This window comes from Heterocephalus glaber, unplaced genomic scaffold, assembly GCF_053883595.1.
Source record: "Heterocephalus glaber isolate CG9 unplaced genomic scaffold, H.glaber_assembly_v1.0 deba00001067, whole genome shotgun sequence".
Lineage (NCBI taxonomy): Eukaryota > Metazoa > Chordata > Mammalia > Rodentia > Bathyergidae > Heterocephalus > Heterocephalus glaber.
Genome location: NW_028258187.1, coordinates 4,867,363 through 4,884,704, shown reverse-complemented (window position 1 = coordinate 4,884,704; position 17,342 = coordinate 4,867,363). Strand labels below are relative to the sequence as shown.

Below are 17,342 nucleotides of genomic sequence, written 5' to 3'. Positions count from 1 at the left end.
AATCTCAATAAATAATTTTTAAATGAGATTAAAATAGCTCTTATTTACTGAATGCCTAAGTATGAGTGAAAGTTTGCACTAAGCACTTATATTCTTTTTTTTTTTTTTGGTACCAGGGATCAAACTCAGGTCCTTGCGCTTGCGCAGCAGGCAGCAAAACCACTGAGCTAAATCCCCGGTCCACCACTGATATTCTTAATGTGTACATCAACTACATAATCTTACTCCAAGCCTGTGAGTATCATCACTATTTTATAGGGAAAGAGTCTTAGACTCCCAGAACACACAATGATAAGTGAAGACAAATTCAAACTCAAACCCTTGTATGAACAGGTAGGCGAGTCAATCTCAGTCATTATGCAAGATTTTCCTCCTTTGAGATATACAGAGGTCCTATGAGACTTCAATAATGCCAACATCTCAGCGAGGTCTGCCTTCCTGAAGCCTTCACTCAAAAGACCCCTGTGTCTACAGCCATATCTTTCATCCTTCAAAGTTCATTCTTCCAGGACTCTGTGGCTTGTGGACCACATAGAAGGAATGGCAATTTTATCAGCACTGATGTTCCTAATGCTTAGAGTCCAGCTCAGTCTCCTCCTCCACGGCCACTGAGCCTACTCTCAGGTCAGTAGTCACCTCCTGGGAGCTAACTGCTGCATTTCTTTATTACCAAAGGCTAACCCCTACCTCTTTCCCAGTAATGTGAAATCTTTGCTCCTTTTTCATTTCTCTACTCACATTCCTCCTTTTACCAACTCCTACTTCCCACCCCCTGAATAATCTCTCAGAACTCAAGTTGTAGGAAGGCAAAGCTGGGGATGGATAGTCATGCGCAGTCCTCCTGAAGCAAACATGCATGAAGGGAACTGGTATTTTCTTGGCCTAGGGAGTGGGACATTGATCGAGGATACTGTTAGAATCTCCATTAACTATCCTGTCACACACATTAACACACGCTGTCACACTTATTGTTCTATAATAATTATGTCTAAACCATCATTTTCCAAATGTATCCTGTATACATTTTTTGTCTAACAGCCACATACAAAAACAATGCTGAATAGTGCATGATTACATTGTAAAATTTAATAACAAAACTACTCTTTTAACAAAAATTTTAGCAGAATTTTTAGCTCTCTATATAAAACACAGTAAACTTATTTTGGAAGCTAGAAAAGTACAATTGCTTAGATTCTTTGTCTGTGACCTCTATTGTCACCTGAACCACCAGAGCATGGTTTGAAAGCCACTCATTTAATTTGCTTTTCTCTGGAAAGATCTTGGGAAGGACACACACACACACACACACACACACACACACACACACACACACAGATCCCTGATGATATTGCTTGCCTGCAAGGAAAGGAACTGAGTATTTGAAGAATGGGGGAGGGAGAAGACTTTTCTCTTCAAGTTGTTCTGTAGCTTTTGAATTTTAAGCACAGTGAATACATTATTAAATAAATTAATTTGAAAAGTCAGTTTACAAAGAACTTTTCTTACCAAACACACACAGCACAGAGGTAAGGATAATATATGTTGAGGTTGGAAGTTGAAACTGGAGAGGAGCATGGCTTATGAGAAATAACAAGGATGTTGGTCTAGATGGCAGAGGGAGATTAGAGAATAGCAGAAGGTTGTCAAAGGGTTGAATGCAACCTTCACAAACTCGTTTCCTCCATTTTTAAAAGGGGTAACTTCTGGAATTTTGCATTTCTTGTTTGAAAGCGTTTTTTACACTCATATGTTCCCAGTAATGTTCTGTGAAGTAGAACGTGCAAGTAGTATCTTCTTTCCTTTTGTAGATGAAGAACTGGAATCTCAGGGGGACTAAGATATGCCTAAGTTTACAGGTTCCTGATCCACATAAGCCCACACACATACACCTGCTGCATACCAGATATCTTCTCTAGATGTCCTTCAGGTGCTTCAAGTCTGCTTCTGCATGCCAGGATGTGTTATATTCTTGTTCAAAACTATTCATCTCCTCGCCTCGCCCTCTTAGAAGGGTGATTCATTCCCATTCCATTCATTTTTGTTTTGGCCGTGTGCTGTATGCTGATGGGAGACTTGCCACACCAAGTTGTAGCTTTCAGGGGCTTTCTCCCTCTCTCCCCATCACAGCTCGCTTATGGGCCGTTCCCTCAGCCGTGGCACTTAGAGGAAGAGCCATGGAGAATAACGGCAATTAGGAACCGTAGCTCACCAGTCACGAAGGTGAGAAATGAACTTTTGTGTGTCATAACCTACTGAGAGAGCTGCATTTTTATTCCAGCTAAGTTGATAGTTACAATGATAACAAAAGCAAGGATGTTTATAAGAGACATTCTGCAAAAAGTGTGTGGTGGTGTTTCCACAAAGATGTTCTGAAAATTTTGGGATTGTGATATGTTAGGACACCTCCATGCGGTGGTGATCTTGTAAGGCACTGATGCTGTCTCAGCAGAGCATCTGGTGCATCATAATTAGTCAACAAATGTTTACTAAACTAAACTGTTGGGTGGCAGCTAAGGTTCTGGGTCAGAGCTGGAGCTAAAGGTTTTACAGTCACCATCATGACAGGATTTTCTACCCAAAGAGAAAAGTATCTGAACAGTAGAGCTGAGGGCCAATAACCGAGACTTTGGGAATGTGTTAGGTAGGATTTAAGAAGAGGAAAGGATTTGAAATAGAAAATAAACAATCAAGAAAACAGATTGACACAGTACCACAGGGATCAGAGGAGAAAGCTTGTGAGACACTTGTACTGTCAAGTCTTAAACGTGGCAGTGATCGAACAGAAAGCGGCCTGAGAAAAGAAGTTCTGGGGTCTTCTTTATAAGCACTCTGTATTTTTAGAGACAGCCTTCCTCAAAATGCCACTGTACCAGAACGTTTCCATTTAGCTCTCAAATGACTCTCGCAGAGATACCAAATGGCTTACTCAGTCCAGTATGTCATGCTTCTGCACAAGAGTGACCCCACCAACCCAGGGACAGAGCTGTTCCAGTCTTCTGTTGCGACTAGAAGCTTTCTTCCCTTCTGATGACTATTGCATTTCTTTTCAACTTCTGCCTCAGGCCTTTCTGCTGAATCTCGTGCTGCACTGTGAAGAAACAGAATCCAAATTTGCCCATCTTAGGGGTCCAGGACCACCGATTCACAGCCGTGAAAACCCTTTCTTGTGTGGAAGAGGGACTGACTCTTCTCTTTAATTAGCAGCCAATCTGCAGTTACCTGGTGTGTGTGCTCAGTGCACGTGCATTCCATGTGTGCAGAAACCTGGTGCAGGGTGATGGTGACCTGCTTGTTCCTTTGCACATGCAGCTGGCTCAGTTGTTTGGGACCCTCCTCGTTTTCAGGTGCACAGGGTTTCAAGTAGTTTCTCCTTAGCACCCATTGCTTTATTTCATAGTGGAAAAACAAAAATGGTCTTTGGTTTTTTTGTGTGTTTTTTTTTGTTTGTTTTTTGAGATGTAGTTTTACTGTATTGTCCAGGATTGTCTTGAACTTATAGGCTTAAGCAATCTTCCTGCTTCAGCCTCCTGAATAGCAGGGATTACAAGTGTGCACCACTGTGCACAGTTAAAATAGAGGTCCTTGGGAATAGCAGTCCCAGAAAAATACTGAAACATCCTTTCATCTCCCTCTGTGTTCCCTGACTGAAATTATCAATATTAACTAGAGGACAACTTGTGTGTATTTTGTTTCCCTGTTACATTTATTTTTCTTTTTTATATGAGCATATCATTCACATTATGTTTAATTTTAAATCTAATATGTTTTACTACCAGAGTCTGATAGCAGGAAAGTATAAAGGATATCGCAATACATGCCTAATTTCATAAGACTTATCGTGAAACAGAGGCGTATCAATGGCAGGGCTGGACAACTCAACATTACGCCTTTAGGCTGAGATTTGCTGAATAATGTTTCACAACCACATTAACAGGCAATTTAAATTTTTTTGCCAAAATATATTCATAGCTTATGATAAACAATTTGATAGATAATTATGATTCAAATCATTGTATATTCAAATTCCAAAAATAACTTACTAAAATGCTGAAAATCAAAGTTTACAATAATCTTATATGGCTAACAATTTTAACTTTTTTACAAAATACTCATCTGAGTGAAAGTAAAAATGAAAAAAGTTTTATTAATTTTTATATGCAGTGATGATAACATCAATTCTATGGTATCCTCTTATGATACATACCTGTTTCTCTTATTATGTATGGTAAAATATCTAGATATCGGTCACTAATTTTAAAACTGGTAAGAGATTGATATGATTGTTTCTGTAGACATTTCTATTTCTCTTTCTTAGATGAATACATGTTTCATCTATACCGGAAAAATACCCACATATTTTGATATTTCTCTTTATAGGACTTCAAAGACTCTTATAATAAAATAAGGCAATATTTTTCCCCTTTTAATGTCAAAGTACGAAACTGAAGTATGTGTTATTTTTTTCCCCTTCAGAGCCTTGCATTTTAAATAAACATCAAACCCAGGACAAAATAATACTTTGCGTTATTAATATTAATTTAAAATTTTATTAACATTTTCACCATAATTGGGAAATGAATTTAGATTTGGTTCACCTTCTCCTAAACATTATATGAAGAGTAATGGAGAAAAAAAATATAATTAGCTTTTACTTTTCTTTTGTACGGAAAAAGAAAGGCAGTTAAAAAAATTTGCAGTTTCTTAGCAATTACCAGCAAAGAAGGCAAAACATACACACAGACGACTGTGATTACTTGATAATAAAATGCTGAGAGTGGCAGTGGTATGGAAAATATAGACTTGCACTCAGACCTGTGGCCTGTGTGCGCGGCTTCTAAATGTCTCCTGGCCATTGCGCTAATGCAGGTACCTCCTCGGTACGACCCAAACTAGCAGACGTAACTATTGCATTTGGTAAACTTTTGTAGATACTGTGACTTAATCCTGATACATCAACTTCATTAGATGAGGAAATTCCTAGCAGATTCCTAAAACACGACCCTGGCTATGTCTGGGTAGGCGCCGGAGCCTGGCCTTGGGTACAGTGTACCCCTCCTTACCCCTTCCTCTCAGGTGGGGCTCCCGGCTCTGCTCCCCAGCTGAGCTCAACAGAGCAGCGCCCTTCCGCCACGATGGTCCTGCCTCGGAGCCTGCTGAGCATGCACTGGATTTCCTGAAACTGTGGACTAAATCCAACCTTTCCTTTTAAGATTTCTGCACATCAGATATTGTGCCTCAGCAATAGGAAAGCTAACTAATACAGACAATTACAGATTCAAAATTATTATGACTACATATTCCTTTAAATAGTCTACTTCTGAAATAGCCCTTTCCCCTTGAAACATCCCTTTTCTTGGTTTCCAGTCAAAATGCTCACCAATAAAGGAAAGATTAAATATCTTACTGTGTATTCATTAGAACAAAGTACCAAGTAGCCATGCATATTATATTATATATAAGAGTATGTGAATAAAGAACTTGGAGCTGGGGCCGGGGATTTAGCTCAGCGGTTCCGCCGCCTGCCTCGAAAGCGCAAGGACCAGAGTTCAATCCCCCGTACCAAAAAAAAAAAAAAGAACTTGAAGCTGAAAAAAAGGAGAAAGCTGTCAAAATTAGCTGGAAGAATCTTTTAATGGAAATTTAGCCTCCGGGGATTTAAACAGAAGAATTTGCACTCCTGCTTTAAGACAGGAAGTGAAACATTTATAGTTGGCTAGGTCCGGAGGATGGGATGGGAATGCAGGGCTAAACTGAAATGTGGGAGGGTGCTGGGACTGAGAGAGCCAGGCGACTGTGAGCTGAGGTAATTGACTGCGCTGTTCACACAGCAAGGAAAGTCTGTGGATGACGGCAGGAGTTCTGATGAGGAGCAGGACCTGGCTCGATGCCAGAATATTTACACCCCGCAATTGGAACGGGTTGGGAAGAGCAAGATGTCAAGGAATGAATGGTGTGCACCCAAAGGCCGGAGAAAAGACAGTGACAGCAAAATGCAAGAGATAACAGTAAAGGTTGTGATTCGAAGTTCTTTGTTTGTTTTGTTGTTATTTTTAAAGACATATGACCTTCTGGTTGGAAGTATGTATTGAAGCTAGGAGAACGCTAGCTTTTCACTCAGGTTGATGGTGCCGTCACTGGGCCAGGACAGCGAAGCCTTTCTGAAGAAGACACAGGGGCTTCAACACTGACTGGCGGACTCCTGACACATTGTTGCAGAGAAGTTTTTCAGGCACTTCGGTGAGAGGGGTGGGCTGATTTAGTTGGGCTCTGCTCTTGAGGAGTGGAAGGGCCCTCAGGTCTCGTAAAGAAGAGACTGGTCAGTTGCCAGAGGAGGGAGGCCAGTTTGTGAGAGCTTGTGCAGGACTGCTAGAGGCTGGCGAATCCTTATCTTCGTTCTGCTTTTCCAGGGAACTTCAAGAAGTCCTTCTCTCCTGAGGGGGCAGAGTTTAGTCTCCATGAGCTGTCTTAGTTTTTTGGAGGCTCTCTGCTGGAATTAGAGATGACCGTAGGTTTAGGGGAGCAACTAGAGGCTTCCACATGCCCATGGGTAGTTGAATATCCCTGTAAGTCTCTTAACTGGATTTCCCCAGTCTTGAAGGCGGTAAGTCATGTAAACGTAGGGCTTGTCAACCCATACTGCCAGTTTTTGGACAGTCTTTAAGTGACTGCTGTGGCTATCTGCAGAGGGGTCAGGATCTGACCCCAAGTTTTAAGTTAGTAAAGAAGACAGGCACAAAATGAAGGTCGAGCTTTGTTCACTTTTACTCATTAGATGTGAGGAAAATAAAAGTTTTTCTGCTGAGAAATTACAACATCTTGTCATTTTTGGACATGCTATTAACATTTAGTAGCTACCATATGTTTACCTAACTATGCAATTAAAAAAAAGAAAAAAAACTTTTAGGATAGCAAATAATTTTAAACCATGAGCTTTTGTATGAGTTATATTTTAACTAGTCATATGACCAAAGGATAAACATTAATATAACAAAGAATCATCATTACTCAAAGTGGAGAAACAAAGACTTAGATGAAATTTTACAAAATGTTAATGTATCTAAATTTATCTCTATAGAAATGCACAGTTCATAGTCACATATTTTTAGTGTTTTAAAAAATATTATAAAATAAAATTGACAGTTTTAACCTTTTTAACTGTACTATTTAGTGGCATTAAATAGATGCACACTTTTTGGGGGGGGGTACCGGGAATCGAACTCAGGACTTTGCTCTTTTGAGGTAGATGGCGGCACCACTGAGCTAAATCCTCAGCCCTAGATTCACACTGTTATGCAGCCATCATCACTGTATATTTCCAGAACTTTACCATCATCTCAGCTTGAAGCTGTCTTCATTAAACAGTAACTCAGTACTTCCCAAGCTCCTGCTGACCTCTATTCTGTTTTCTGTCTATGAATTTGACTATTGTGGGTGCATTATATAAATGACATCATAGATCACCTGTGTCACACGTTTTGGGGGTACTTTCAACGGCATCCAGACTAAAGAATTGAGAATAAATATCGATTAGTGGTGTATTTGAGATTGATATGCTGGAATCAAAGTGCTTTTCCATCTCCAAATACAGAGTTCAGAATTCTCAGGCTCCAAAGCTATCTCTCTCTTTCCCATTGGTTCATAATATAATAAAATTTAGCCCTTAGTACTTTTTGGAATTTGACTTATAGTTGTGTTACATACTTTTTGTACCCTTTCATAATGACTGTCACCTGTGTTCCGAGTACCTTACTGGCTTTATCTCAGTTTAGTCTTCATGAAGCATGTAATGCAGTCTTTTGTAATCATGGACATCAAGATTGAGAGACTTAAAGTAAGTTTTTCAAAGCCACTGCTCATATAAATAAAATTAGGGACTGAACTCAGGTCTATAACTTGAAAACTCATACACTGTCTCCTTTTACCTGAATAATGGTATGAAAAGATAACAAATGTAGTTTTGCTGAGCCCAAACTCTTAGGAATATATAATTTCTAGTATTTTTTCTTTATAAAACTATCTAAAGCCAGTATGCGCTTCAGTATGTCATGAAGAAACACAATAATTAAAATAAATATTTCAAATCACCTCAAATTCCAAGAGTTAGACCTTGCTTAATGTAGGAAAGAGAATTTGAAATGAAGTGACACCATTGCATTCATTTGTAAATAACATATTGCAGCCAACTGTTTCTTAATTGCTCAGACTGTTGCTAAATAATCCAGCACCACTGCTCTCCACAGACAATTTGCTTGGATCAGAGCAGACAACGCAAACAACACTACAAGGCAATGCTTTTATGTGAATTCCTGTTTGCTATGGAGAAGGAAAATCCCCTGATAAAGGGTAGAGGCACTTTTTCCCCATTTTTGTCTGAAACACAACCCTCAATAGCCGGGCTGAAGTTATTTTGGTTGAATGAATTTTGATTTGATAAAAATGGAAAAAGTTGTGTATTCTGTTGAAAAATGATGTTGTTCATTGCTTTTACTGTTCACTGTACTATCACAAATTATGTTCATTTTGCATTTTTAATTAAAAGATACAACAGATGTGGAAGCTTTATTTAAAGCCATACTTTTGTTGAAATGATCTACATTGCTAAATAATTATTTGCTCTAAGGGCATTTTGTATATTAATAGAGAAATGTGTCTTTAAAAGAAAGAAACAGACTTTAGGAAGTCTTCACTATATCCAAGGATTTGCTGTAAGAAGGTATCATTGTATTTATGGTTCTATGGTGTTAAAATGAATATTAAATGAAACAGAATTCCCAAGGATTACTCAGGAGGCAGCTGAGTACATAACATTTTGCATAGATGGTTGGAAGGCACAATTTCGCTCCATCGCTGCATCCATATCCTTGAACGATTTCGACTGAAGACAGCATTTCTTTGAATTTTTCATTAAACCAGACGTCTTGAAATATGAATTCTTTTTATGTTTCTGTGAGTTTTGGCTAAAAGAACCCCAGTGAATAAATCATACAATACTGCATGTCACCAGCACTTGTGAATATTTCTGCTTTGTTATTCTATTCTCAGTAGAGCACCATTGATTATCAAGCTCAGCGGAGAGCATTTTATGATCATACATCTCCATTAGCTCCCAGTTTGACTACCACAGATTTTCCTGGTTAAGCTTGCATTATGTATTAGGAAGCCTATCTCTTCACTGCAAAGTTTGATTTCATTTTTCTAAGCCTAGAACTCTTATTATGTATTATGTATAAAGATTCCTATCTTTTATAGGTAAAAATGGGCCTCAATGTCTTTGTGTAACTGAAATGTATGTCATCTTTTCTCCCGCTTGATTCACAGGTAGCATATTATACTATGAAGATGGAGCTCTACAATGCAATGGCTGTCAGGGTAAATATTTCTTCACTTGTTAAACAAATGAAAAGTCAATTGTGCCCTGAATTCGTTTTTAATAAAATGAGCAAAGCAGAATAATGCAAATTTGATTGATATGCTAATGTTAACAGAGAAAAGAGCACATGATTAAAAAGTTAGCTCTGCTAAATAATCTTGGCAGCATTAAAAAGTAGAGTAAAATATAAAATATGTAGTTATGAATGCTTATGTTTTAGAGTGTTAAATACCGCTAAGCCATAACTAGAGAAAGACTACAAATAGTAATGAAGCAATGTATTAGTTTCCATATGCCATATAAAATATTGTGATAAATAGATGAACATGGCTCTGAAATATATGATTCTTGCCCAATACAAGTCAACTAGAAGTTATGCTTATGATTTGTAGTAGTAAAGTCAGTTTCCAACTTACAGGCTTTATTTTTATCATTTTTGCATGCTATTTTTCCAAAAGAATGTTAAATTTAGCAATTGTGGGGCTTGAACCTGATTTTAACCTGGAATGGGCATCACAAAATATTTCTTTTGTTTCAGACAAAATAATAACAGCTACTATCTCCTTATTATATTTTCTTTCATTAATCTGCTAATTCTTTTTTTTTTTTTTTTTTTTTGGTACCAGGGATTGAACTCAGGTCCTTGTGCTTGCGCAGCAGGCAGCGAACCTGCTGAGCTAAATCCCCAGTCTAATCGGCTAATTCTTAGTTATGCAAATAATAGATTTCATTTGGGTTGAGGCAAAGTAGAAGAGAGTTTCTGAAAAGTATGTTTTGAACCTTTCTGGCTTAATCAATGATATGTTGACTCCTATATTGCTTTTGGAAGGAGTCTTTTCTTCTCTGGGCCTAAGAATACTGGAAGCCCAGGCCAGAGCCTGTCTCCAAAATCTCTGTCCATTTCTTTGCTATTCTGAGTTTGTGGGAAGAAAGAGGAAAAAGTAGACCTTTTTGCCTCTTCTGAGCCACAAGCAGGTTCTCCGACTACAGGGTGCTATTTACCTTAGTAGTATTTGCAAAAGAAAACAGTTTGATTTTCCTCTTTAGACTGGTTTTTGATTCTCTCTACTGTCCTGCTGTAGACTTTTCTTCATGCTCACTTCATGTCACCTGTGACTCTAGAGTAAGAATTAGTAGATGGCTGAGAGGCTAACGCAGTGGATGAGCCATGTCTGGGGAGTCCCTGTAGATCACCAGGGGAGAACACAGGAGGAGAGCTGATCTGCCAGGTCATTAGTGCTAGAAGCTCAGAAGAGAGGGTTAGAATTATGTGTGGTATTCAGATTGAATCCTGGTCTGACTTGAATCATTATTGTTCCTTTTATCTAGACTAGCCATATCTAAGACACTACCAGTTCCAGACCCTGGGAAGGGAGAGCTTTCTACTTATTCCAACTTCGTACTAAAATCTCTGTTTCCTAACAGTCCCATCCATGCCAATTGGTGTTTGATTGCAATCAGTGTATAATTTTGAACTTTAACTGTGTGATCTTGGAAAACAGCAAAGATTAAAAAAAAAAATCCTCCCACCTCCTTGCGTTTTGGAAACAGCTTGTTGTCAACAAACGACCCTTCCTGAATGACGTAGGTAAGACACACAGGTGCCCAATCGTTCACCTATGACAAGGCGAGACTTCTGTCCTCTGAAGTCTCATGCTTCACCTCCCACATGTTAGCCGGTCTGCTTACTTTCTCTGAACGGTTGGAGCAACAGACTCACCAAACTGCATCCCTGCTTCTGCTTAATATCCCTCCTGAGAACAGCCGACTTCAGGGTGAAACTCCTTTGATATACTACCCAGGCGTGCCACTCTGTCATCTGACTGCCACACGGCAGATGTTTGCTAGCCTTGCTCACACTTTCCTATAAAAGAAAACCTCCTGTGCCTACCTCTTGGCATACTTGTAAATCTCACGGTCCAAGCATCCTCCCTATTATGACAGTTCACCTCTGCATCCTGGAACGGTCTCTGCCTTTCTCTCCCCCTTGCAGTAACCCTTTCAAATAAAGCTGCTCCCCACTAAATCTAGAGGTTTTTGACAAACTATGCCATGAGGGAGGCCATTCCAGAGGGAAAGCAATGGGGACCAAGTAAAGAGAGGGAACCCTTGACCATAAGCTAGAGATTGAAGTGACCCGCCAAAGGCACTCAGGAGTTTCTGGAAGGCTAAAGGGAAAGGTGTAAATATTACTGGGGGTAATGCGTAATAGAAACGTTTCTCTAACAACGAAGTGTACAGGCTGCAGAGGTTAGTGGTGAGTTAATTTGCCAACAGCCTTGGTGCTTTGAGCTCCTAATCAAGGAATCAGGGCCTACCAAGGCTCACTTGCTTTGAGGCTGTAAGTAACTCTCTAACAAAGGTTAGTGTTTAGCAGGATTCGATCACAGAGACCAGTGACCAGACCTGAATTGGTCTGTGGGTGAAGTTTTGCTACATGATCCTCTTAAAATTTTGATCTCTGCCAGAGTGAGCTGCTCAAGACAGGGATGTGTGGGCCATGTACCTTGGTGTGGACACGTCTGAGGATTACAATCCTCACTGGAGAGCGGTAGCTGAAGTTTTATTTCCAATAACTAAAACTCTCCCTTTGCAGTTCATGAGCTACCAAATAACTGTATTCGAAATAATTTAAGTGTGGGTGGCTGTGAGTGGCCCAGGAACAAAATAAGATCCTCTAAGGATAATAGATAACTGCCAATAATCTGTATGGTCAGCAATATTCATATATACTTATATGTGAAAAAATATATATTTATATCTCCAAATCACAAATCGGACCTTCATGTACAACAGGTATGAAAACCCTCATGAAGGTGGCCTCATGCTCTGAGCCAATTGCTAGTTCTATATTTGGCTACTGGTTGCTAGCATGACAACTGATTATATGCAGTTGTCAAAGAGGCCAATGAAGCAAGGGGGCTGTGAAAACTCATTTTTACCCTACACATCCCTAAAGAGATGTCACTCTTCTGTAGTGAAGCACAAGTTACCTGTATGTGACTTTGTTTTATGTAATAGGTATTAATGGCCTCATTTGCCCCGTTTACCTTTTAAAGGGCCACCTTTTCTCTAAAAACTTTGTGATCCCCCACTTGTGTAGAGCCTATTGCTGTCTTGCTCTTTATCTCCCTGTTTTCCCATGGACAGACTTTTGTGCTAGAGCCCGTAACGTTTTATTACCCCGGCTGATGCCCACCCTAGCCTCCTCCCGACACACACACACACACACACACACACACACACACACACACACACACGCTGGAAGTTCCCTGAGGCCTATTCCCCACTTTCTCCACCTTCTTGTCTTAGGCTGACCCTGAAGGATGGGAAGTGGTTTAAGTAAATAACTCAGTGAACCAGTGAGCTCTGGCCCAGTTTTTCTAGGCCAAGAGTTTACAAAAAGTCCTCTGCTTTAAATAGTTTTTTTCTAGGTCCCTGAGTTGGGATTATTTAAACCTCTTGAGTCGTCCTTGGGAATTACTTAAACCTTTGCTGGAGGCTCTTGAAGCCTTTTGTGATGACGCGAACAGGCTCTGTGACTCGGACCGAGGGGGCGAGGTGAGTGAATGGTGGTTCCTGTGTGAACAGAAGACCTCGTGAGGCTAGGACTTTGCCAGAGTAAAGACCACGCCAAGACATGGGCCTGAAGGAGGTTTGTTAGGATCCAAGCTGCTGTCGGAGCCCACAGTACACTTTTACAGAACCCCTGTTGCTGATTTGCTGCTACACCAGCGACAGTCAATTAATAGAGCAATAAACTGCTCAGTAAATTTTTATCTTAGCTCCTGGGCCCCTACTCCTCCCAGTTCTTGGTATGATACTTCATTTCCATTTTATATGCCAATTTGACTTTTACTCCAGATTAGGATTCTGTTATTCCATTAGCGTCTTGGCCACTATTGAGGACCCCATTTAACTTGGGCTCTGAATTTTTCAGTTTTCTCTTTTCAGACAGTTTTGCTTATCACAGAAGTGCCCACTGATCTCTCAACTGAATTCTCTCCTGGTCCCGCCTAGATTGACAGTTTGCAAAAGGCTGATCAAAAAATCTGGTATTTTTCAGTAAAAAATATATTAAACGACAGGTTGCCATTTATCCCCTCTGAAAATATTTCCCCTTGCTCCAACACACTCATCCCATCGTTCTTGCCACTTCCTGAAGCAGTTCTGGAAGTTTTCTTTCCTATCTCTATGAGGTGTGTGAGATCAAATACAGGGTGAGCGCTGTGCCCAGTGCCATCAGAGGGAGAGGCAGGCTGGTACAAACGTGACAGTGTGTCCTCATCCACCGCATCCACTGGGTCCAGCTCCAGGCAACTTCTAGCCCTTCGAGAAAGTCCAAATGACCATGAAAGGTAAATGCTTTGAATCAAGGCGGGACACTGAAGCCGATGTAACAGTGCAACTAAAGACACTTAAGAAAGAGGATTTGCAGAACTGCCTCAGAAAGCAGCAAGAACAATGGGGTGACTGTCAAAGCCAGAGGGAGTATTTTAAGAGGGATTAATGGCAATAGCTTTTACTGTAATACATTTTTTAAAAATTTAAATGTTTACATTTTAAAACATTTTCTGTCACATTATGTAACCTTCTTCTAGTGTGGCGTAAAAGTGACCCTCCACTTCTGATGTCAGGGAGCAAATGGAACTAAGTAGATGACGTGCATGTCACTGCAGCCCACTGAAAGCTGGGCTTAGAGACTTAGGTTCCTAATAACACCGACAGTTTTAGACAAGGGCCATGGTTACTTTACGTGTGGTAAGGCTGTTTAAAGATATCCCCAGGTAGCAAAAAATGTCCCAGTTTAGTGGAATTATTTTATCCATCCTAAGGGTTACCTGTCCTTTTTTCTAGCACCTTGACTCAAGGTTCTCAATACTTAGTGTTTTTCTTTTACTAACAGACCCCATCCCTGAAGTCTCTTGTATGAAATGGCACATACCTTATAAGGCACATACCCAGTGCCTCCGTTTTTACAGGAAAAACAACCCAACGTGAACATGGTGCACATTCAGCATTACCTTTGTCGAGGAGCTCCCATTTACCCAATGGAATGACTCCAGATTCTGAAACTTACTACGTGAGGGCGAATGGGAACAGCTGGTAGATGCCTGAATGTACTTAGTCAATAAACTGACTATTTCTGTGTGTCTCACAGACTAGGCAAGGAAAAGATCACCATACTATAGATCGTCAAGTCTTTGCAAGTCAGAAACATTGGCAAATATGAATAATGAGTAAGCAATTGCATTGTGGTCACCACTCCCTGAGCACAATTCTAGGTATCGTAAATATTCTCACCCTTCTCTGTTATCTGCACAACCCCCTCTCTGAAGTGTAGGTGTACACCTCAGAGTACAATTTCAAAGATGAGGAAATAGAATCACAGAAACCTTTTTTTTTTTTTGTACCGGGAATTGAACTCAGGACCTTGTGCTTGCGAGGCAGGCACGGTGCCACTGAGCTAAATCCTCGGCCCACAGAAAGATATCTTGCCTGAAGTTGCAAAGCTAGTAACAGTGGAACTCAGCCAAGGTGTCTGTAACTCACTCTCATTCCCTTCTGCTCCTCCATGTGTCATCACCTTGCCTCTACTTCCGGTTGCCTTGTCCCTTTTTCAAAATTTCAATGAGAGAAACTATATGAAACCTGGACCAAACTAGTAGAGGAATTGTAATACTCATATCCTGTCCTCCTGGAAAACTGGCTCCATGGCTCTACTAGTGCATGAGCATCCTTACTGTTAGGACATTTCACCTAGGGAGTGTTACATTTGATGACAACGAATAGATGACTAAGTTGAAGCATACCCGTTCAGTGTTATGTAATGGTCATGGGTAGAATTGCATGCCTTAGCGTGAAAAGCCCCACCATATAAAAAGAGGAGGCATGCTCTGGCCTTCACGTATTCCTAGCACCAGAATCATGAATTGTCATCCACTGTATTCTTAGATGAAACATTCTTCTTGCTTCAAATTTAAACAGATTTTTATGGAGGAGGTAGCAGATGATAAGAAAAAGATAATCTGCCATTTATTCCTTGTTTGGAATCCAAAGTGCAGACGAGGCAGAATTTTGTGATCTGAAAGTCTATAGTTGGTTGCATTTATATCTGTAGCATGCCTGTTTGGAACCTAGCATGGCTCTGGGGAGCTTCCATGGGGTCACCCATGTACATCTTGAGTTCTCATTTGCCCAGCGGTCCTAGGATAACTCAGCAGTATAATCAGGATGCAAATTTCAAGAAGTGCTATCGGGCAGCAGCTTGGTGATCTCTCTTGTAAAATAATGTTCTTTCAGGCTTTTTCCGGTGGGTTCCGAAGATTTATGAGGAATGAAAAGATGGTAATAATCTAAAGCTTACGGAGTTTTAAAGGACTACAGATGTAATTGATTGTTTCAAGTAGAATTCCTTTTACCCTAGAATCCCTGTGCATGTTATTGATCAATCACATGCAGTTACTTCGTGAAACTCTGTGGGAATTTAGAGAAGTTCAAGTCATTCTTTACTGTCGTGCTATCTTTAAATGATTTAACTTGATTTTAATGTGCCAATTATTTTATTTCAGATTGTAATACTCTCTTTAAGAATAAAAACTACAGAAGCAAGAGGAACACTAAAAATTCACTCAAACAAATTTCCAAAAGATATCATAACTTTACTAATTTTTCCTTACAGGTATAAATTAATGTAATAAAAATTTTAATTTATAAAAATTAATATAACTTGTGACCTCAAATTACCATTTTTCTCCGTTTTCCACTGTGTCGAAATATAAAATATAAGAAAAACTGTGCAGTGACTTTACTTAAAAGTGTTCGAGTATGTCAGATACATACATGTTGATCTCAGTCTCTTAAAACCACATGTAATTGCAAGAATGCTTGTTTACAATAGTCACTACCAAAATTAGATGGAGATAGGTAAAATTTTCAGGAAAAAGATACAGAACACTATGTTATAGCTTCGTAAATGCTGAATGAATAACATGTAGTCTTACCCTGAGACAGTTAGCCCTAAATGTCAGCATAGGGAACAGGGGAGGAAGGCATCAGCTCTAGATAGTCCTGAGCTTTCACCTGACAGTAGTGGTGTCACCATGCACGAGACTATTCCTCCTTTCTCTTGATACTGCTGGCACCAGTCTCATTGTGAAATGGTTAAATAAATTCATGGAGAAAGGACATATAAAGTGAGGTAGAATGAGGGAACAGAATATTAAAGAATCTGCTCATGTAATAATTATCCAGAAATTTCTGATAAAAATAATTTATAATTTTCATATATATACAATGTATATATGAAATTATTTTCATGTCTAATACAGTATATACTTTCATATGTATATATTATAGTTTTGACATAATAACACAGTTATACCTTGAATGAAAACTTCTGTTATATTACCTTTCTGCTGTTTTTAAACTCCTCATTTAAAAAAATTTAGTAAAACCAGTTTTCCATGTTCATGAGGCAGTGTCCTGGAATGTTGAGCAGTCTGGTACGTAAAAGGAGAATTGGGAATAATTGAGTCCTATTTCTTTGTTCTGACATACATTTAGAGCATTAACTCTAGCTGGGTTATTATCAATAAATTTATTTTTCATCTCTTCATTTTAATTTTAGGTAAGAAGACTTTTCTCTGTCTTTCCAGTAGCATTAAGGTTACTATGTAGTTTTAGGAATAAAAATACATGCTGTGGAGGAAAATCTCTTCCAAGAGCAGATGGCCTTTGATATACTAAGGTTTTTGCCATTTGTTTTAGTGCTTAAAATAAGCATTATTTATAAGGCCACTTACATTTTGATGTTACTTAATGAGGAATATGCATCATTGATTTGACTAGCTTAAGAGGTCATTTAGAACTTACCCGTTAACAAGCTGTAATCTGCTGAGCACACAATGACTTTGTTTAAAATTATCTATTCAGACCTGATCAATGACAATAATTGTTTTATACCAATCAC

General features: G+C 39.3%; 1 protein-coding gene across 6 annotated transcripts in view; it reads left to right on the top strand.

Moving 5' to 3' along the window:
• The window catches only part of Spata17 (spermatogenesis associated 17), a 195,474-nt gene that overhangs the window by 21,783 nt on the left and 156,349 nt on the right, over nt 1–17,342 (top strand). For 5 of the 6 annotated variants that reach the window (XR_015450762.1, XM_087209870.1, XM_087209869.1 and 2 more), the window contains exon 4: nt 9,323–9,369. Coding sequence is in view for 5 of the 6 variants with exons in the window: in XM_087209870.1 (XP_087065996.1) it covers nt 9,323–9,369 (47 nt within the window). In the remaining variant the exon portion in view is untranslated. Of the gene's footprint in view, nt 1–9,318; nt 9,370–17,342 lie in introns of all 6 variants that reach the window. The other variant, XM_004867388.4, reaches the window with a different exon arrangement.